Source organism: Arvicanthis niloticus, chromosome 28 (genome assembly GCF_011762505.2).
Source record: "Arvicanthis niloticus isolate mArvNil1 chromosome 28, mArvNil1.pat.X, whole genome shotgun sequence".
In the NCBI taxonomy this organism is placed as follows: Eukaryota; Metazoa; Chordata; class Mammalia; order Rodentia; family Muridae; genus Arvicanthis; species Arvicanthis niloticus.
Window position 1 is genome coordinate 8,815,543 of NC_133436.1, and position 23,379 is coordinate 8,838,921.

The 23,379-nt window shown below is 45.7% G+C and overlaps 1 protein-coding gene and 1 long non-coding RNA gene across 2 annotated transcripts; one reads left to right on the plus strand and one right to left on the minus strand.

Annotated features, from left to right (window-relative positions):
- Positions 1-790: 790 nt before the first annotated feature.
- Positions 791-12,013, minus strand: Mas1 (MAS1 proto-oncogene, G protein-coupled receptor). Its single transcript, XM_076926658.1, has 2 exons — positions 11,871-12,013; positions 791-2,270 (listed from the first exon to the last, which is right to left on the minus strand). Exon 2 carries the CDS (start codon positions 2,232-2,234, stop codon positions 1,260-1,262), a length of 975 nt encoding a protein of 324 aa, XP_076782773.1. The 5' UTR covers positions 2,235-2,270; positions 11,871-12,013; the 3' UTR covers positions 791-1,259.
- LOC143440049 (uncharacterized) lies at positions 10,837-21,533 on the plus strand. Its single transcript, XR_013107958.1, has 3 exons — positions 10,837-13,294; positions 13,628-13,728; positions 20,741-21,533. It is a non-coding gene; the product is annotated as an uncharacterized LOC143440049 (long non-coding RNA).
- Positions 21,534-23,379: the final 1,846 nt, after the last annotated feature.

A 23,379-nucleotide genomic window follows, 5' to 3' on the forward strand; every position in this document is an offset into this window, starting at 1 on the left:
GTGTTTGGAAAATAGAAACAAGGATCCTCAAGGCAAGCTAGGATGTTGAACTATCCCAATTGGTGACTCTGGATTCGACTGAGAGAGTCTGTCTCCATGAATAAAGGTGGAAAGCAATGAAGATTCCCTGTCCAGCCGTGAGCACAACATGCACACTCACATACATGCATGCACGCCCTTCACATATGCAGACACACGCTCACACATATGTAAGCTGCAGCATGAGTATATGTGTGCACATGCGCACACACCCACACAGAGCCTCAGGAAAAAGGCATCAGGTGCAGAGATGTGCATGAAGCTGCAGGCAAGACCTTCCAAGCTATAGATAGCCCATCACTCTGGGGGACAAGAGCACATTAGTCCTCAGAAACTCCTGAATTAAGTTGCATCTGTGAAATTGTATATTCAGTGAAAAGACTTCCAAGTATAGGCTTCCATTCCAAGTGTTATTCCCCAAGGAAAGGAAAAGTCATGGGAAACTCTTCCAAGAGAGAACAAATGTTTGTTTCCAGAATGTAAAGTGATGTCCCAATATGTGGGTGCCTTGATTGTAACAATTGCTGATGTTTCAGGGGAGGTGTTAGACCACAGAAGGCTTCTGAGCTACAAGCCAAAAGACCTTTGGGGTCTACATTTGAGGTTTACAAACACAAGGCAATATTTGTATAAGCACTTTGTGTTCTAGTTAAAGGATGAGGAGAGACGGATATTTACTGTTCTTTGACAATGAGCTGGGAGCTTTGCCTACCTCATCATAGTGGACAATGAGCTGAGCAGTCTGAGCAGACTGTCAGTTTTTTTCACTAAGGGAGGAAATCGGGCTCCCCAAAGCCATTTGCCTGAGGTCACATAGGAGCACACAGCAGTCATCGCACGGCCTCCCCGGGTTCTCCAGGTCAGATTTGGGATGCTTCCTGCTGAGCAGTTTTTATAGTTCATTGTTGATCACTACCAGACAGCTAAGAGAAGAGTGAGTCTTTGATAACAATAGAAAAGACAGAGCCCCATCAAGTATGGACGCATTCCCAGAAGATACTAGGTAACAATACAAGCTCATCATTGATTAGACCCCCATGCATGTAGAATGCTTCCCTCCATATCATATTTAGGATATTTAAATGGACTTAGATTGCACTTTAAGCACAGATCGAAAGCCACCCGTATTCCACTGTGTCTGTCCACAATCCCTCCTGCTGTCCTCAGACCACTGTCTCAATGGATACAGTGTTGCCGATGCCGTCTCTGTGCCTGGGAGCTCAGACCACTGTCTCAATGGATACAGTGTTGCCGTTGCCCTCCTGGCGCCTGGGTTGCATTTCGTCTTTGAAAGCCCTGGTCAGGACCACTTTTAAGGACTCCCTGAAGCGCTTCTTCTTACTGCTGCCCACAAAAAAGTAGATGAAAGGGTTGGCGCTGCTGTTGATGGTGGAGAAAAGCAAGGAGATGTTATGCAGGTTCCCAAAGGCTGACCAGTACTCGTAGTACAGCAGGTAGAGGACCCGCATGGGCATGGCGAAGATGAGGAATATGGTAATGGTGACCATGATGACAATGTACAGCTTCGATGAATGGGAGGCCCACGTGTTCTTCCGGATCTTCACCACCAAGATGGTGCTGGACACTAACATGAGCGGAGTGAAGACCAAGAAGCTGAGGATGGCTATGAAGATGATGACCGCCCGGCAGTCACTCCGAGAGTGACTTTCTTCTCCGCTGTCAATACACATGACATACTCCATGGTGGTCACCAAGCATGAAAGTGCCCATAGAAGAGAACAGACGAATGCCGACTGGTGCTTGGGGCGGTGGCATCTGTACCAGATGGGGTAGAGGACCGATAGGCACCTCTCCACACTAATAGCCGTCAGCAGATAGAGGCCCGTGTTGTAGCCAAATAGAAAAGTCACCGATAATGTCACGATGGTGTAGTAATGACCAGAAGAGAGTTCATAGTCTAAAGCATAGTCAATGGACAGAATAAAAATACAGAACAGGAGAGAGATATCAGCAATGGACAAGTGGGTGATGTAGACTGTGAAGGGATTTCTCCTCATCCGGAAGCAGAGGAACCAGAGGAGGATCCCATTCTCCACAAAGCCCAAAGGGGAGATGCTCATGATGACCCAGTGCACTATGGGAATGGGTGGATGAGAGCTCCCCAGGGAGGCATTTCTGCTCGAGGTATTCATGGCTTTCTCCTCAGCAAGGGATGTCATATTTGACTGGTCCATGAGGATTTCTTTCACTGGGCCACTTCAGGTCATTTTCTGTAGATAAGTCAAACAAACAAAACGTATGAAAACTTCAAGAATTGCAATAGAAGAGACAGCTAGGGGTGGGAGGTGGCTCAGTTTAGGAACGTGTGACCTTTGCAAGCACAAGGAACGGAGTTGGATCCTCTAAACCCACATTTAAAAAGCAAAAAATAAATAAACAACAACAAAACCTAGATGTGGGGCCTGGAGAGATGGTTCAGTGGTTAAGAGCACTTGCTTCTCTTGCAGAGGACCTGGGTTTAGTTCCCAGCATCTATATAGAGACTCATAATCTGTAATTCCAGTTCTGGTACATATGGTGTCCTCTTCTGGCTTGTGTGGACACTGTACACTTGTAGTATACACATACACACACAGATAAGAAGTTATACACATAAAAGTATGTATTTTTAAGAGCTAGGTATGGTGGCACATATTTGTAACCTCAGCACTGGGAAGACAGAGATGGAGAAATCTTTAGAGCTTTCTGGCCAGCCAGCCTACTCTAAGTGGCAAGTTCCAGGCCAGTAAGTGATCCTATTTTTTTAAAAAAAGTGCAAAACACCTGAGGAACAACACTCAAGACTGACTTCTGGTCTCCACATATGTACCCACCCACATACATGTGTACCTGCACGCTTATGAATACACACAGAGAGAAATAAATAAAATAAAAGAGAGAGCTACAAATCATAACCCTGACATTGTGGCAAGAAATTATAGAGGCTGGAGAGGTGGCTCAGTGGCTAAGAGCACCTCCTGTTCTCACAGAGGACCCAGGTTCTATACCCAGCACCCACATGGGTGCGCCTAAACAACCTGCAACTCTAGTTTTGAGGGATACAACACCCTATTCTGACCTCCAACGACACTTGGCATATGGTACACAAACATACATGCAGGCAAAAAAGTAAACAAACCACTCATAAACACAAAATAAAATGAATAGACAGGGGCTAGAGAGATGGCTTTGTGGCTAGAAACTTACTGCTCTTACAGAAGACCCAGGTTCAATTCCCAGCACCTACACAGTGGTTTACAAGCATCCAAATGGGGGAATCTGATGCCATCTTGTGACCTCTGCAGATACAGACATGCAGGTGATACATACACGTACGGAAGTACATACCTACAGGCAAAAACACTCATCCAAGTAAAATTAAATAAATCTTTTTTAAAGAAGTAAAAATAAGCCAGGGAAATTTATTCTGATGTTCTATTTTATCTAACTCAATGAGTTTAAAATATCATATTCATCATATATCCAATATGAAATTAAAAATGAAAAAAAAAAAAGGATGTGTCCCCCATACGTACTGTCTACCTTATTAGATGAGTGACATCTTCTGTGCTGTATAGGACCAGGTGACCGGTGGCCACCCTATAGGAAATGATATATTCTTAGCAGATGAACCACACTTCCTGTGCTGAATAGGAGCAGGTGACAAGTGACCACCCTGTAGGACAGCTCAGGCTTTAAATGCTCACAAAATGAAATTTCTCATACAAAGATGGACAGTGCAAGTTCTTAGGAGCAAAGCCAAACCAAATACTGGGAATTTGTAAAACCAGATGTAAGCTGGGTTCTTAGGGAGGTGACGGTGGTCTCAGACAAGTCTCATATATCTGGGTCCCTCTAGACCTCGAACGCAATCAACTCTTGAGAAAGAGGACTCTCCTATTTGATTGTAATAGTGGGGTGCAAGGGATCCCCACCCCTGTGCCTGCCTCCCGCCCCGCTCCTTACTCCAGAGCCCTAAATTCTTAGCCTGTTTCTTCTTACTCTAAGGCATGTCCTACACTTTCATTTTATGATCCAGGTTTTTTTTTTTTTTTTAAATTTCCATTCAACTTTTCTCCCTTTCCCAGAAAAGCTTCTAACTAAATTCACAGAAAGAGTTGAGAAAGTTGTTTGAACACTTTAGGCCCAACTGCATGTCTTTAAAAAAAATAAAAATCAAACCAACCTTATTCAATTCCATAGTTAGAGATTTCTTTTCACGGTAAGGGAACCGGCTTTCTCCATTCTTTCAAGATATAATTTTAAATCATTGTACACAGTGTTAAAAATAAGAACCACAGTGTAGTTTTGCCGGGGAGAAAGAAGTGAATGTAATTTAATCTAGTGAGTGGAATGAAGGAGAGCTTGCCAAAACCAGGCAAGCACACAGCAAGGTTTTTTATATGGTTTTAAGGGAGGTTTTGAAGGGTCGGTAGGAGTTTGTTTGCTGAATAAGGGGAAAAGGCATTTTAAGGAAAAAGGACACTGTGGACAGGAACATGCATAAAGGCAGGAGGTACAGAATGTCCCTACTAGCTGGACATGATAGCTTATGTCTGTAATCCTATCGGTCAGGAGGAAGGAGGAAGAGCATTACAAAGTCAAGGCCAGCCTGGTCTACACAGTGAACTCCTGGCTAGCCAAGACTAGGTAGTAAGACCCTGTCTCAGTCCTAGCATCACAAAAAGAACGGTTTTGACCAGCTGAGCATGGAGGTGCACTTCTGCCCAGGGCATCCTAGGGAGTGAACACTGTTTTCTCAGAGTAAAACTCATGAGCTGCACAGTCAGGCTGATCTTGATCACGGATTGGAATGGAAACAGTTAAATTACAAAAACTAATTATCACTAAAAAAAAAAAAAAACAACAATGCATATAATCCTTCCGTCGTTTTGTTAGGGTGAGATTTTACTGAAACAAACACACTGCTTAAAAAAAAAAAAAAAATCACATTCCAAATGTTACTTAAGCAAGAGGAATTTCCAACTGTCCAGCAGCAGTTTGGGAGGCCTGGGAACCAGCTGGCCCTGTGTGCCCATCTCTCCAATCCCCATCCTCTTCAAGGCTCCTAGCTGTCTTATCTGTTGCACATCTGCTGTGAGCAGCTGGGGGATTTGGCCTCGCGAAGCAGAACCAAAGTGGCAGCTCACTGACAAAATAGTGGAGCCTGGAATTTCCTCCAGCCACAGTGACACTTTCCCAGCAGCCCACAAACACCACCACTGAGCTCCCTGATGAGGGGCCTCACCTCCCTGGCAGGATGACTAGTCTGGGGCCACTTCCTGTCTCCAGGTAGACCCAGCTCTAGGACAGCAGGCTCTTTGTCCAGACATGCAAATCACCTCGTTATAGAGTAACTGTAGTTGCAGACTGCATGTTTACCCGGCTGGCAGTGGTAGACAAGCAGAAGGACAGCTCATCCTGTCGGGTCTTGGTGGAGATTACAGTGGTGAGAACCTCAGCTGGGGACAGAGGGCTAGAGGCCTGGGGCAGCTGGTGGCATCGTTAGTCAGAAGGCATGGGCAGTATCACAGAGTTTTGTTCCCTCCTCCCTGTTCCTCATGGAAGCACTTCCTAGAGAGAATCAGAGTGCAGACTTTACCATCCAAAGACTCATTTGCTGCCTAACAACGGACCTCTTATCACCAGTGTGAGAGGCTGGGAGGGAAGCCATCGCAGTCCTGATCTAACAGGGAAGAAAATTAAAGATTAATGCCAGAGCCTCTGCAAGGCACAACCTGGGGGGGGGGGTAGGGCTCCACCACCCACGATTGTGCACAGTGGTGCCTGAAAATGCTCACAGATCCTAATCAGAGAGTTGGCCGGGTCTCCTGGCAGCCAGCCAACAGCCCAGCTCGTTTCCCACTCAACAGAGAGAGGAAAGCATTGGTTTAGCCGAGCCTCTCACTTCACAGACAAATGGAAGCTAAAGAGTTTGGAAGGTGGACTAACACAGGGTCCAGCAAGCCAGAAGCCCCGACCTAAGCCCTGCTCCCTCACCCTGCTGCAGGCCTCACCTCTTGCAGAAGTCTTCTTATGCTTAAACTTTGTCTTCCACTTTAGCCTGCCACTCCCCTCCTATTGGAGGACCTGAAGGCACCATGTTCCCTGATGGAGAGGACTCATTGCCCTCTGGGACCTAAGTTTGATTTCAAATTATGATCTCATCTGTGTGGGGCCAGGATTCCTGTGTCCTCTCCACATTGAAAGTCTGTCTTGATGCTCATATTTGTAATCACAGAGGCAGGAGGATTGCTACAAGCTGGAAGACAGCATGGTCTATATAGAGAGTTCTATAAAAGCCATTAAGAAGCAGAGTGGCCCTTGGGGACAGATTATACCATTCCTACCTGGGTAAAAGACCCCCCTCCAAAAAAAAAAAAAACCCATCTTAATGGGTTCCTCTGTAAGCTACTTAGCTATAATTCAAAATGGGGAGATTTTAATTTGTATTACCTTTTATTCCTATTATAAAACAATATGTTCTCGTTGCAGAATATTTGGAAATTTTACATGTAAGACGAGTACTCAGAATTAACCTTATTAAACACTTGGAATAGTTCCTTGCATTTTTTTTCCTAATGGCTCTAACACATTTTTTAAAAATTGGGATCAGCCTAGGATAAGGGTTGTTATCATACATTTTCTCATTTGATAACATATTATATTTCTTCCTATCAGGGTAGTCTCTAAAATGTATTTATTTTTTACTAATCCTCTAACCTTGAACTTACCAATTGCTTCTAACTTTTCATCACTATACATATACATATATATACATATACACACATATATGTATATATATATATATATATATATATATATATATATATATATGCTCAAATTTACAATCACATACATACAGGCACTTACAATCAGATCCATAAAATGTGTGAGCATACACAAACACATACATCTTTACCAACATCTCCCTGTTTAGAACTTCCTTCTGTGACAGTAAGGTACCTGGCTCCAGTCATTCACGTGTGTGCAAACAGCCCGCCTCTGTGACTGAGCAGCCCACGCTGCCACTGTGCCCTGCTTCGGGATACTTTTCCATTTAGCATGGGTCCATATCCCCCTTTATGTCCCACAGCAATGCCCTCCCGCCCTGTCTGCTGGGGTTTCCTCTGCCAGGGCCCCATTCCTCCATCCCCTCCCTGCTGGGCTGCCTTCTTCAAGCAGACACTACCCACCTTGAGAAGTAGCAGAAAGACAATGCTTGGCACAACCCACCTATCTGTAGGAATTAAAACAATGGTAGACAGTTGTACACTCACCTGAATGTAAGAGGTTTGTTTGGGGTTTTTTTTTTGGGGGGGGGGGTGTTGTTTTCTTCAAAATCAGTAGAGGTTATATTACATCCCTAAACTGTCACATGTCACAAATTGATCTTACAATCTGGGATCTTTTTTCCTGGCATTTGGTAGCTCTTTGATGGTAGGCATCCTCTGTTGAACTGTTTGTTTTTCTGGGACACAGACACCTCTACATAAATTCTCTGAGATCTTTGGGTTTTGTTTGTTCGTTTTTTTAAGATTCTACTTGGGGGGGGGGAGGGGGCTGGAGAGATGGCTCAGAGGTTAACAACACTGATTGCTCTTCCAGAGGTCCTGAATTCAATTCCCAGCAACCACATGGTGGCTCGTAACCAGAGAGCTGATGCCCTCTTCTGGTGTGTAGGTATACATGTAGGCAGAACACTATATACATAACAAATAAATAAATAAATCTTTTTTTTTTTTAAGATTCTACTTTTCAGCCCCTACAACTAAGGGTCAGAAACCTCAGAGAAGAGGGGATGGGAAGATTGTGAGAGCCAGAAGCCCAGGACGTCTGTGTCAAGATTCTGTCTTCAATATAGGCCAGAGAGGCTACACCCGTGAAATCTCAAAAATGCAGCTGCCTAATAAGACCTAAAAAATGACAATACCAGTTGCCATGCCAAGAAAGACAGGGAAGGATTGCGAGCTCTTACCCCTAGGTGAGAAGCTACAGATTATTAATGGCTGCCGAGAGAGAGCGAGAAGCTCTGCCTTCTCTAGGAATGAGTCCCTGGATCATTATCTAACTCCAAGTGGCTAGCCTTAAACACATGGGCATACGGCAATGCTAAAGGGGCTCTTAAGGTTGTCTTTATAAATGTATATGCATATGTGAGTGTATATATAAGTAGCAATAATAGTTGAATAAGAGGTCCATGAGTTCGAGAGGGAGTGGGGAAGAGGAGAGTGGTCGGAAGTACCAGAAAGGGCGAATGGTGCAAACACAGTACTCATCCATGAAATTATTTTTTTTTTTTTTTTTTTTTTTTTTTTTTTTGCTAGTTAAAGATGCCTTTTGATTATATCATGAACCTCGTAGTAAATCCCATTGATTAGCCGGAATCATTTTGGACTACATGCAATAAAACTAATAATTCAAAATAGAAAAGAAGGTCACGGGTAAGGCATGAATGTGAATATGGGAGGCCAACCCCAGTCGTCCTATTTTTTCTCTCCCTAGCTACCTGCTGGCCAGCTTCTACACCAAGTATGATGCTGCTCGTTTCCTCACCAACACTGCCTTGCTACTCAGCGTGCTGCTGCCTAAGCTGCCCCAGTTCCATGGGGTTCGTCTCTTTGGAATCAACAAATACTGAAAGATGGGTTGATAGTTCTGCAGGCGTTGAGGGAAGGCACTGGAACTAACATATAATGTTTTCCCTTCTCTACACTGTCTTCTGTATCTTGGAAGCCTGAGAGATAAGATAAATCTTTCTAAACTCCAAGAAGGAAGAAATTGGAAAATGGGGTTCCTGGGCCCTCATCCATGAAATTCTAAAAATAAATAGATAGATAGATAGATAGATAGATAGATAGATAGATAGATAGATAGATAAGATTTTCATTTCTTATTTTTAATTACAAATATATATAATATATTATATATAATATATATAATATGTAATGTATAATATGTAATATGCAATATATATCCATCCATCCCTCAGGGTGTGTGTGTGTGTGTGTGTGTGTGTGTGTGTGTGTGTGTGTGCGCACGTGTGGACCTGAGTGCAGTGGCCACCGAGGCCAGAAGAGGCCATGAGACACCCTGGAGCTGGAGTTACAGGTGGCTGTGAGCTGTCCAGTGTGGGCTAGGAGCTGAAAACTGGATCCTCTGCAAGGACAGTGCATACTGAGCCATCTCTCCAGCCTCAGACCTGTCTTTAACTGTTGTGGTTGGCTAAGTCACAGTAGCCAGATTTGAAGCAGGTTCCACAGTGTCTCTTTTAAGTATGGCCTCGCCTGTCCAGGCTCAAAGCACTGAAGACGCACCATAACAAAAGACATAGCCTCTGAAATGGTGAGGTGTTGCAAAGGCCAATGCTCATGTCCCTTGTCTTGGGACAGAACCCAGGCATGACACCCCTAACTGCCTTCTGTGGATTGCTGAAGACAGAGGAAACGACAGCCAGCTTCTTATTATTTCCATGCTATTCGTCAAGTCAGAGCCTCTTCCTTTTCTTTCCAAGGAGACTGGAATCTACTTGGATGTGGCTTCAATCCCTCAGCAAGATTCCTCTAGGGGCTCTGACTTCAGCGTGTCAAGGGCCTAGAATGTGGCCAACCTTACTTCTGAGAATGGTCATTGTTTTCTCAGTAGATGTGGCAGAGAACGCAAAAGAGCACTTCATTGTGCACCGTTACAGCGCAGAGGTCTCTGCTGTCTGTGCCTGAAGCTGTCTGGCTCAGGAGCTTAGCTTTCAAGCCAGCTGATCACAGATGCAAGCCCTAAGCCAAGAAGCCTGGCCCCTCTAAACCTTGGCTCCTTCACACAATTTGGCATTTTTTACGTATTTCTGGGAGGCTGAGATAGGAGAAAACGAGAAACTGAAAATCTAGAGATTGGAAAGTCCTTTGCCAACAGGAGCCTTGTGGAAATGTCAGGATGAATCAGCAAGCAGGGAAAACAAGCATGGTGGACTCTGTAACTGTGGAAAGATGGGAGCTTGCAGAGCCAAGCCCCTGACAGCTCCTCCTGGGGCTTACACTCATCTCTCCCCAGAATGTGTGAGGAGCACTTGCACAGTGGAGCTGGTAGCAGATTCAGCTAGAACAGATTCAGGGAGAACGAGTGGGGACAGAAGACACTTGTGTGCAAGCCTGAGGACCGGAGTTCAAGTCCTAGAACCCACTTAAGGTGGAAGGAGAGAACTGACTCCATAAGGTTCTCCCCTGACCTCCACTCATGCCCCCACGCATGTGCACACACACAACAATAATACATTTTAATTCTTTAAAATAACAAATGTCACATCTTTATGTGCATTCTCTAGAAGCTCAGGAGCAGGTGTCCCCTTTTGTCTTCCTGCTCACTCAAACAGTCTTTCCTCAGCCCCAGACTCCCATTTTGAAACATATCTTCTGAGAGAGGGTCAGGAGCTCGGTGGGGGGAAGGGTGGGAGGTAGTTAGTTTGGGGTAGGGAAAGAAAGGATAGAGGTAGAAAAGTAAGAAAAAAAAAAAAGAGAAACAACAATAAACTAGGAGTTGGAGGAGTATGCATGTGAAACCTGCTTTCGTTCCCAGGCAACCACAGAGAAGTTGACACCAGGCAGACTTTAGTGTACAGATGCAAAGAAAAGGGTGCATTCTCTCTCTCTCCTCTCTCTCCCTCTCCCTCTCCCTCTCTCCCTCTCCCTCTCCCTCTCCCTCCCTCTCCCTCTCCCTCTCCCTCTCCCTCTCCCTCTCCCTCTCCCTCTCCCTCTCCCTCTCCCTCTCCCTCTCCCTCTCCCTCTCCCTCTCCCTCTCTCTCTCTCTCTGTGTATATACACTAACCTGCACAAATAGAAAGCCATTTGTGAGATGGCATTTCCATGGCAAGGAGGACACAGAAGAGCATGTGCGGGGCAGAACGGCTGTCCTGTGTTGACACGTCACCCTCCCACCACAACCAGAGAAGCAAGGACCAGTCCCCACCCTTCGGAGTTTGCAAGAGAATCGACTTAGTGCACTGTTTTCCCCGGGTGGAGGGGTATTGTTTCCTTTGGGGCATTTGGCATGCCTGGCCGTTTAGAGTTCAAGCCCACCTGAGCGTGCTCCTACATCTAGTGGCTGAATGCCCTTCAAAATGTAGGACAGCCTGACACCAGAGCTCGTCAGTCTTTAATTGTCCACAGTGATGAGCCTCCCTACTCCAGAGGCCAGTTTGTGATCTCCTTCTTACTGTCACACACATGTGACAATAGCCGGTACCCTCCTTGCTCATTCACCCCACCCACCCTGGCTGGGAAATACCACTAAGATACGCCAAAGCCTGCTTAGTACTTGCTCTGTCACCACGGGGCTGGACAGGGCTTCACAAACTTTGGTGCTAAGGAAAGCAAAGAGAAACCTGCCCAGCTTGCCTCTAGCCATGCCTGGTGGCTCTGTCAAGCCGTTTCTATACAGGAATCAAATACGGTTATAGCCCAGTCCCTCTCTTACTCCTGAAGCAACCTTGAAAGCATCTGCGTCCACCATCCAATCTGTGAATCAGTCCTCTGATTATTCTATACCTTCCCGGCTGTGAGTCAAGACAATGAAGCTATAGTACAAATTTCAACCTGAAAGTTGGATATCCGGATCTGGAAACATTCCTCCCCCCACCCCCCACACACACACACACACACACACACACACACACACACACACACACACACACCAACAGAAAAGCAAATTTCCCCAAATGAAGGCAGTGGGAGACAGAAGTTTTTGCCAGTACACACTGACAGCAAATATGACTCCACAAAAAGCAATCGGCATAGAAATTGCTGCCCGGGTGACAGCTCTCAGAACCGGAGAGAACTTACTGCGCTTGTCAAGAGCATCTGAACAACTCCACACGCTGGAGTGTAGACTCACTGGTGGCCTTTGCTCAGGAAGGGTCCAAGGCAACAGGATGGCTCCTTTGAGTCCTATGGCACCCATACCCCGCCAGCCCACCAGGTCCCCTGCCCCAGCATCTCCCAGGATGGCTGCAGACGAGTCTCTGAAGTCAGAACTGCTCTCCCACTGCTGAAATATTTGAGCTGCACTAGGCAGATGGTCCCACGCTTATCAGCAGAAGCGGAACTTCAAATGGCATCATCCGCTGACACACAAGTGAAAATCTGTACCCTGATCCACAGTGGGAATGGGCTGGGGATAGCACAAAATGGCCCATCACCCTCAAAGACAAGGTATAGCCTGGGATAAGGAGAATGGTGCTCTTGAGACATTATGATGTCTTAGAGGGCAGAATACATAGAACCATTCCTATTCCTGGCTGAGCTCAGAAGTAATCAAGTGACCTGCATTGAGCTCTTGAAGACTCGATGTTCTTCACCATAAAATGGATTTTTAATATTACCTCAAAAAGGTGTGGGGATTAAAAGGGACATGTATGTCTAAATCTGCACAGTGAGAGGCACATGGATAAATAATTCAGTATGCATTCTCTCTTACAATATATCTCTCTTACAATATGTCCTTGGAATATATCATGAATGGTTTAGTGCAGAAAGTTGGGCTGAGGCAATGGAGAGGAAAGGAAGCCAAGGTAGAGGGATCTGTGGCAGAGGAGGTTTGTCTGCCCTGTGGCAGTACACAGGGAAGTTCCTTCCCAGGAATTGTTAGATACAGGTTCTCACACAGGAACTCAGAAGCACAGCATTAAAAATCTTTCCCCTGACTTCTGACCACTTTTCTCCAAAACCCAAGATAAAACCAAGCGAGAGAATTGTAGATCACCTGGATCTCAAGTAGCCACGCCCACAGTGAAGAGTCACCCTCCCTCCACTCCTGTCCACACCTCTTCTTTTCCAGGGGCTTCCTCCAGCTACCACAGCGAAGCAGCAATGACCCTGGAACCAGTCAGATCAAAGGAGAGGGAACGCAATTCCAACCCATTGGAAAGCAGATGTCCACTCAAACTCTTTCCAAAGCAGGTCTGAAGGGCAGGAGCACAATTGCCCTGCAGAAAGCCCAGGGCTCAGTTCTCCAGGGGCCAGGGTAGGGACCACAAGACAGGGGTTTAACCCCAAAGACGTTCAGAACACAGCTGGTCACAGGAGCAGGCGCAGACAGACAGAGGGTAAGTCAACAGAACCTGAGCTCTGGCCAGATGTCGAAAACACTTCCACGTTACCTGATTTCCATGTCCCAACAGAAGGGAAGGCCTGCCTCCTGGAGAAGTGTAAGTTTCAGGAGCAAAGTCAGAGAGAGAAAGGAAACCCCACTAAGGACAAACTGCAAGGTAGAAAAGGAAGGGCACACCGTGGGGAGGGATTCGTAAGAGGAGCCAGTAGGATCCACTGAGAGCCAAGAAAGGGGCTGGCCAAGAGGTCCTCTGGCATGGCATGGGGGAGGGGAAAGGAGGAAGAAAGGAGTTCTTCTCTGCTCCTCTATCCACATCGGCCGCTTTCTTAGAGCTGAGACAGTCCAGATTTGGTGAACAGTTGTCCCCCTGGCGGGTAGCGGAACCCTGAGCAGAGTGACCAACTAGAGAGAAGACTCCAACGTCATTGTTTAAGTCAATAGAACAGAGGAGAGTACCAATTTGCTTTTTCCCATCTCTTATCGCAAACAGAGATGCCTGGCCACTTTGGCAGAGGACAACAAGTCACCCAGTTTGGAAGTTGATCCTGGTCACCAGGTGAATGCAGAGCAGAGCTCCCAGGAAGCTAAGAGGTCAGCTGGTCTCCAGGGGAGGGGGCCGCTGCAAGGGATCCGCTCTCCTCCCACAGAGTAAGTGGGTGGGGGAAGGTGCCAATTGTTTTGTGACTAATTGGCACCACCAACAAAACAGGAACTATCACAGATGGGGCTGGAGTTTCATTTGTGGTAGGTAATGATTTATGCTTAGAGAAAATACAGCAACTAACTGTAAAAATAAAGCTGTTTGCATTTAAGTCACAAATAGGACGGCTATTTCTGTGCTTGGTTTGTCGTTGGGAGGAATCGTTTTCTTCAGAGGTGGGAAGATTTGAGGGGGAAGGAGGTATAGAAAGAGCAGGAACAGGGCCAACCGAGCCCCGGGGAAGAGAAGTCTGTGGCCCCCAACTTTTCTTCCATCGAAGTTCTAGACTGCACTCCTGCAAGATAAGTCATACTTTTCAGAGTTCTTTAAAACACGCCTCTTCCTCCTGTCAAACGACAGAAAGATGAAAAAGGCCAGCCTTGAGGGGCTCAGGGGAGCAAGGGAGGAGAAAAGATAACGTGAAATTAACTTAAGGAAGGATTTTTGGCTCACAGTTCAAGGGGTCCAATCGGTCATGGCGGGGAAGTCAGGAGAACAGGGGCCTGGGGCAGCCGGTCACATTCCATCAGCAGTCAGGAAGCGGAGAACAATGAACGCAGCTACTCAGCGGGCTTCCTTCCTCGCATTCAGTCCGGAACCCTGACCCATGGTATGAACGCCACTGCTCAGAGGCTTCCAAAGCCAATCAACCTAAGAGATAATTCCTGACAGGCATGCCGAGAGGCTGGGCTCCTAGGTGAGTCACGTTAACAATCAATGTTGACTATCACACAGGGTAACACAGGAAGCCAGGCGGTAGATTCATAGTGGAGACTAGTGAGAGGTGGAGTCCGTATGTGATGGAGCGGCAGAACCCAGAAGTGGACCCCTGCTCCCTGGGTTGGAATCCCCTCCTTCTATCCTAAGCCCCATTTCTTACTTTCCAAAGCCTCTTAGTACCTGGGTGGGGGCCGAGGGTGAGGGGGCTTGACTCTTGCTGACCTAGGGAAGCAGGCGCGCTTCAGTCGTATCCTCAAATGTGTCCTCTCCTGGAATCAACTCTGCCCAATCCTAGATGTTGATTGTCGATCACAGGAAGATAGCTTCAAAGTCCAATGTTCCCTTCTGACTTTGAGAATCCAGAGAGCTGGAAGAGCTGGTAACTAGAGAGACAGAAGGAAGACATGTCGGACTCACAGAACATGCTGACAGACAGCCCAGTGTACACTGTCCTGCTATACCGTTTGGGACAGAAGTGACTTCAGGGATGCTAGAAATCCTATCTTCCAAACTTGACTAGAGTAAAATTGGCTACGCAGTTCTGTATCTCCCCATTCTGACTGACAGACTCTCAGAGCAGAACCAGTCCCCCATCTTCCTGATTGACAGGCTCTCGGGGCGGGACCTTCCCACCCTCTGCCCTCTAGTCCTGCAACAGAGTCTTCAGATCTCAGTGACCAGATAGATAAAAGCCAACGATAAAAACCCTGAGAATGAAACTCTCCCAGGCCCATTTGATCCCACCAGCCTGGGGCAATCTTCTTTCCTAACCCTGCACAGGGATTAGCTGGATCTGTCCCAAGCAAGGATTTTCATTTTTCAGAGCAGTTTCTTAGACATTGAGTCTGAAGGAGAACTGTCCCACCTCCCTCGTGTGCTTGGCCTAAACAGGGCCACATGGTGAGGTCTAGTGAGAACATGCTATAAGGTAGAAGACTCCTACCTATAAGAAGAGAAAACTCCTACTTATAAGAAGAGAAAACAAACTGGTTTGGGAAGATAGATGTAGCAAGGATGCCACAGCTGCAGTCTGAACATGGCCCAGCCCTGACATCCTCTGTCTGAAAGGAAGTTTTTTGGTTTTTTTTTCCCCACCCAGGAGAAGAGCTTTTTCTGAGCAATGAGAACACCAAGTGACCCAGAAATGGGTGGTAGTCCTAAGCAAAGACAGAATTTATGCCAAGGGCCCTGAGAACGCCTGGCCACGCCCCTTCAACAGATTGCCGGTGGCCAAGAAAAATGGCTACAGCCGACAGGCAATGCAACGTTGGATGCAAAATGAAAATGCCAAATCAAACATAAACGAAATAACCAGAGGCCTCTCTGGGTTCCTCGGAATCACCGGTGCGATGACTACACGGCTAAGCAGTCTGAAGCAGGAGGAATAATTAGATTAATTGATAAGGCATTAGGAACCATAGCACAGCCCATCCCAGTTAAAAGGGCCACAGTGACTTTAAACACACCATGTCTCTGGGGATGATATTGAACTTTTTTTTTAAGATTTATTTTTATTCTTACCCATAGGCTAGAGGAGATGGATCATCCTGGAGCTGGAGCCCAGTGTAGGTATTGAAAATCAAGCTCAGGTCCTCTAGAAGAGCAGTATGCGTCCTTAACCACTGAGCCATCTCTCCAGCCCCCACCATGAACTTTTTGATACTCCTGCCTCTGCTTCATGAACTCTTGGGTTATAGGCACACATCACGACGCCCAGTTTTATGCACATTCCATGCATGCTAAGCAAGTATTCCATCAGCTGAGCTGCATCTCCAGCCCCGTGAACAAGAGTCCTTTTTAAAGTGGGGGAGGGGCTGGAGAGATGGCTCAGAGGTTAAGGGCACTGTCTGCTCTTCCAGAGGTCCTGAGTTCAATTCTCAGCAACCACATGGTGGCTCACAACCATCTGTAATGGGGTCTGGTGCTCTCTTCTGGTGTGTCTGAAGACGGCCACAGTGTACTCATATACATAAAATAAACTTAAAAAAAAAAAAAAAAGAATATTTATTTGGGGACGGAAAGTAGTTCAGTGGTTAGGAACTGCTTTTCCCAAGGACCTGATTTGATTTTCAGCTCCCATGTGGCAGCTCACCAGCATCTGTAACTCCAGTCTTAAGGGATCCAACGCCCTCTTCTGGCCTCCACAGGTACTGCATAAATTTGGTGCACAGAAATACATTCAGGCAAAACATTTAATGTTTAAACTTTATTTTCATGTGCATGGGCACTTTGCCTGCATGTATGCCTGTGCACCACACATGCCTGGTATCTGCTGAGGCAAGAAGAGGGTGTCAGATTCCCTGCAGCTGGAGTTACAGATGTGGCTTGAGGAACTGAACCCAAGTCTTCAGAAAAGTAGTACATGGTCTTAGCGACTAGTGTATCTCCAGCCCCACTGAACAAATATTTTATAAAGGAAGTTAAACAAATAGCTAGTAAGCTCATGAACAGGTGCTCAAAACATTAATCATCAGAGGAATGTAAATTAAACCCTAAATGAGATAGTGTCACATACCTGCTAAAATGTGGGTGCAGAAGATTGCAAACAAAAGAATTCAAACCAGTTGTGGGGGAAGAGGGGACGGTCAGAACTTGAGCAGCTCTGGTGGGAATGCGGAACCAATGGGTAAAGCTGGGCAGGAATTTCTTTAAAAAGCAAACACGCATGGCACCTTATGAGCCAGAATCTCACTGTTAGTTATTTATCCATGAGAAAGTAAAATCTAGGGTTGGAGAAATGGCTCAGAGGTTGAGAACTCTCTATGCTCTCCCAAGTTCTGTTCCCCATATCAACATCAGGCTGACCACAACCATCTGCAGACTCCAGTTCTTGGGAATTTTGTGCCCTCTTCTGGCCATTGTGGGTACTGCACACACATGCAAACACTCTCTAAAGATAAATCTTAAAAAAAGAAAAAAGAATACATATAGCCACCAAAATCTTTATGTGAGAATATTCATAGCTATCTTATTTATAAAAATAAGAATCTGGGTGGCTGGAGAGATGGCTCACTGGTTAAGAGCACTGACTACTCTTCCAGAGGACCTGAGTTCAATTCCCAGCAACCATATGGTGGCTCACAGCCATCCGTAATGGGGTCCGATGCCCTCTTCTGGTGTGTCTGATGTTGGGGGCCGACTTTTAGCAGAAAGCAGCTATCAGCTTTGCAGCCATCTTGAGCCATATACCCTGACATGAGACTTGGATTACAATAGCCTACAACAGCTGAGCACACTCTGATAATCTTGGTTTAGATGCCTTGGGTGTGTGAGATTAAAGGTGTGTGAGATTAAAGGTGTGTAACTTAAGAGTATGACTTAGAAATGTAGAGATCAGATTTAGAGACAAGACCTAAGGGCATGATTATAGGTGTGACTTAGAGGCACGGCTTAGAAGTGAGACATATAAAAGGCAGAGACAGAACAGAACAGAGATCAGACATAGCAGAGAGAAGACAGAGAAACAGTACAACTTGGAGGAAAACAGATTACTTGACATTAGGTAGAAGACACTTAGCTCTAGTCAAAACAATTAGGACAGAGAAGGAGAACAATTTGGAGTAAGAGACAATCAGACAGAGGAGAAGCAGAGAAGCAGGCACTCGGAAGAGAACAAGAGGAGTACAACTAGGAACTAGGAACTCAAGACTTGGGACTTGGACTAGGAAGAGAGACTGAAGAATAAACAGGATTGAATCACACTCTGTCTGGTCTCCATTCTTCGAGTCCATCCTCACTCTCTCTCTTGCTGAACCCCGACCCGAGGACCGGAGCAGCAGCTTGGGCCAGGATACAGTGGCCGCCAAAGGCAGGGCAGCCCGGGCCTCAACATTTTGCTCAGGTCGCAACAGTCTGAGGACAGCTACAGTGTATTCGTATACGTAAAATAAATAAATAAATCTTTTTTAAAAAAATCAGAATCTGAAAACAGTTAAGATGCCCATCAAAAATAAGCTGGATCAATTAAATTGATATGTATCCATACAATATAAAACTACTCTGAAATAAGAAGCACAGACTCACAGATCCATGCAGCAGCATAGACATCCATCTAATATAGAACACTGTATCATATAGTGATAGAAATCTGATTATTATTCACTGGTCATGTCAAACTGGCTAGGAAAGACAATGCCCCACATCTAGGTTGGGACACAGCCTACATGGGTGTGTGCACTTACCAAGTTAGACCAAAGGGAAAACTAATAGATATGATTTTCACTGGGTGTAGTAAGGTTTGCCTCTATACAAGTGTTTCTTAGCACAAAGAACTCTTAGAGCTGAGCTTGTCATTGAAAAGGTCACGTGCTCCTCCTTCAATGTCTAAGAAGGTGGCGTGCAACCGAACTACCGACACTAAGTCCACATTTGTGCTGGAGCCCACGTGGAATGGCAAGCTGAAATGCCTCCCTCAAAACTCCAAGTTTCACGTTTATTTCTTTAATAACTTCAAGTCACATGTTAAAGTGACAGGCTTGTTTCCCCAATCACTTCCGTTTTCCTCCGCTCTCCGATGTCCTACACTCAAAATGTTTTCAAGTAGCTTGTGTTTGCTGATAGAAATCTTTGGTGGGAAAGGATAGGTTAAGAAATTACTTATTCTCAGGAAGCTGAAGCTGAATAAACAGGAATTTGGACCTAGCATAGGCTGCAGAGCAAGACCTCCTCCAGACAAAGACCTTAATTGTAAATGGAAGACTTTATGTTGGCTTACAGCGTCAGAGCATCATGATATTTTTATTTTATTTTATTTTATTTTATTTTATTTTATTTTATTTTATTTTATTTTATGTGTATAGATATTTTGCCTATGCATATGTCTGCATACCATGTAGATGCCTGGTGTCTTTGAAAGCCAGAAGAGAGCATCAGATCCCCCCGGAATTGGAATTAGAAATGATTACTGGCCTCCATGTTTATGCTAGGAATCAAACCTGGTCCTATGCAAGAGCAGTTTAGAGCCAGTGCTCTAAACAGCTGAGCCATCTCTCCAGCCTCATTCTGACACTTTAACCACGGGAAGCTCAAGCACTTTCCAAAGTTGTCCTGGATTTTGCTGTTCCCTTATATGTCCACTAGGGGGTATCTGGGCCAGCAAGGATTAACATGCTTAATCTATGGAAATCTCCAGCCAACACGTTAAGACTACCAATAAAAACATGTAAAATAAACACCCAAGAAATGTAAATTGTAAAAATACATTTGCCATCTTTCCTGTGCTGTGTTGGCAAACGTTAAAAAAAAAAAATAAAGTTATCAGTGCTGGAAAGCATGCAGATCTGTTGCTGTTACAGATACCAATTACTGAAACTTCCTCGGAAGCAAGAACTCCCTTCTCTGGGTCCTAATAAGGTCACCATCCACAGACACAGTGCTGAGCAGTGTGCAGGTTAGTTTTTGTCAACTTGACACACGCTAGAGTCATCCAGAAAGTGGGAACATCATAAGAAAATGCCTCCACTGAGGCTGGAGAGATGGCTCAGCAGTTAAGAGCACTGGCTGCTCTTCCAGAGGACCCAAATTCTATTCCTAGCACCCAACATGGCAGCTCTCAACTGTCTGTAACTTCTGTTCTGGGGGGGGGGGGGCTGACACCCTCACACAAACATACATGCAGGCAAAACACCAATATACATAAAATATCTTTTTAATAGAAGAAAACGCCTCCATCAGATTGGCTTATAGGAAAGTCTGTGGGGCACTGTTTTGATTAATGATCAATACAGAGGGCACTACCCATGACAGGCAATGCCACTCCTGGGCAGGTGGTGCCAGGTTATGTAAGAAAGCAAGCTAAGCATGCCCCAGGGAACAAGCCAGTAAACAGCATGTCTCTCTGGTTCGGCTTTACCACCTGCCTCCAGGTTCCTGGAGAGCAGACTAGGACAGGTGGGCTCTGAAATTCTGATAAACATTACTTTCCTCGTCCTCTGAAGATGCCTTACTGAACACATGCACTTTGCCCTCTGCCGCTTGCCTGGATTATGATCATGTGCTTGTCCAAACATCAAGAAAAAAAAATGTCCAGTGTGAGAAAGAATATTTTTGGAGTATTGCCTTGGGACATGGAGTCTATCCATGCCAGTGACTGTTCTAAATATTTCCCTGGACTCAGCCCTGCATACTTGGCCAGTATTGTTTTGGCCCTTCATAGAAATATAACTTCTAAATTTTCCCTTGCAGATACTCATCAGCTGTACAAAGAGAAAAGACATAAACTGCTGAAAGCCATGCTTCTTGGGTCATGGACACTACTTTCCACAACACCCACTGGCTTTGCAAGGAGACTGGATCTTCAGAGCGGAGCCCGTTTTTGCCACATTGATAACAATGCTTGTTATAAACTAGGTAGTAGGCCTGGATCTGTTGCTTTCCCTCTTGCTGTGAGGAAATCCCTGAGAAAGACAACTTAAGGAAGGGTGGGTTTGCTTTAGCAGCTGGGGTGAGAGGGAGCTGGCCACAGGACAGCTACATAGCACCTGCAATCAGGAAGCAGAGAGAGATGAATATGTGTGTTCGCCTCCTCTCTCCCTTCCACACAGTCTAAAACCCCCAGCCCACAGAATGCATCATCTACCCTAGGGTGAGCCTTCTCTCCTCTGTTTACCCAATTTAGAAACTCCCTTACAGATATGCCCAGAGGAATGTCTCCACGGTCATTCTAGACTCCCTCAAGTTGACAGTATTAACCACCACAGGGGTTAATTGCTAGAGATCCTGAGGACACATGTTTGCTCTGCTTTGGATACACCATTTGGTTGCCTGAAATAATTTAGTCAGAGGCCAACCCTGGGTACCATTAAAGTTGTTTTCATTTTTCTCTTCTGCCCATGACTGTTTTGTGGAAAATGGTGATTTTTTTTTTATTTGTAATTTCTTCAACGATACTAGAAAAAGGAGTCACATCCAAATAAGAGCAGCTCGCGTGGTGTTCTTACACAGAGAAATGCACTTCAAGAACACTGCCTGAATCCTTCCTTCCAGGAGGGGTCTCCAAATTCTGCGGTAGCATGTGTTAAATTCCACACGTCTACTTGCTGTGTGTCTGGTTTTCATATAAAACTTAACACCTCGAAGCAGCAATTTTGCCTCATTAACTTAGAATTGGTGAAATCCCCTGTTATGGTTTGTATATGTTCAGACCAAGGAGTGGCACTATTAGAAGGTGTGGCCCTGTTGGAGTAGGTGTGTCACTGTGGGTGTGGGCTTTAAGACCCTCATCCTAGCTGCCTGGAAGCCAGTATTCTGCTAGCAGCCTTCAGATGAAGATGTAAAACTCGCAGCTCCTCCTGCACCATGTCTGCCTGGACACAGAAGTAAAACCCTAACTAAGACATCCCCAAATTAATTTAATTTTAAATTGTGTTTAGAATTCATATCGCAATTTTAAAATATTGGTTGTTTTACAATGGTTGTGTATGTGTGTATAGGTATGTGTGTACATGTGTGTGCATGTCACCAGGTGTGTGTATGTGCGCATGTGTGTGCATGTCACCAGGTGTAGGGGTGTGTGTGTGTGTGTGTGTGTGTGTGTGTGTGCGTGCATGTGAGCAGGTGTGTGTGTGTGTGCATGTGAGCAGGTGTGTGTGTGTGCATGTGAGCAGGTGTGTGTGTGCATGTGAACAGGTGTGTGTGCATGTGAACAGGAGTGTGTGTGTGCATGTGAGCAGGTGTGTGTGTGTGTGTGTGTACATGTGAACAGGTGTGTGTGTGCATGTGAGCAGGTGTGTGTATATGTGCATGTGAACAGGTGTGTGTGTGCATGTGAACAGGAGTATGTGTGTACATGTGAACAGGTGTGTGTGTGTGCATGTGAGCAGGTGTGTGTATATGTGCATGTGAGCAGGTTTGTGTGTGTGCATGTGAGCAGGTATGTGTGTATGTGCATGTGAACAGGTGTGTGTGTGTGCATGTGAGCAGGTGTGTGTGTGTGTGCATGTGAACAGGTGTGTGTGTATGCATGTGAACAGGTATGTGTGTGTGCATGTGAACAGGTGTGTGTGTATATGTGCATGTGAGCAGGGGTGTGTGTGCATGTGAACAGGTGTGTGTGTATATGTGCATGTGAGCAGGGGTGTGTGTGCATGTGAACAGGAGTGTGTGTGTGCATGTGAGCAGGTGTGTATGTGTGCATGTGAACAGGTGTGTGTGTGTGTGTGCATGTGAACAGGTGTGTATGTGTGCATGTGAGCAGGTGTGTGTGTGTGTGTGCATGTGAACAGGTGTGTATGTGTGCATGTGAACAGGTGTGTGTGTGCATGTGAACAGGTGTGTGTGTATATGTGCATGTGAACAGGAGTGTGTGTACATGTGAGCAGGTGTATGTGTGTGCATGTGAACAGGTGTGTATGTGTGCATGTGAACAGGAGTGTGTGTGTGCATGTGAACAGGTGTGTGTGTGTGTGTACATGTGAACAGGAGTGTGTGTGTGTGCATGTGAACAGGTGTGTGTGTGCGTGTGTACATGTGAACAGGTGTGTGTGTGTGCATGTGAGCAGGTGTGTGTATATGTGCATGTGAGCAGGTGTGTGTGTGTGTGTGTGTGTACATGTGAACAGGTGTGTGTGTGTGCATGTGAGCAGGTGTGTGTGTGTGTGCATGTGAGCAGGTTTGTGTGTGTGCATGTGAGCAGGTATGTGTGTATGTGCATGTGAACAGGTGTGTGTGTGTGCATGTGAGCAGGTGTGTGTGTGTGTGCATGTGAACAGGTATGTGTGTATGCATGTGAACAGGTATGTGTGTGTGCATGTGAACAGGTGTGTGTGTATATGTGCATGTGAGCAGGGGTGTGTGTGTGTGTGTGCATGTGAACAGGAGTGTGT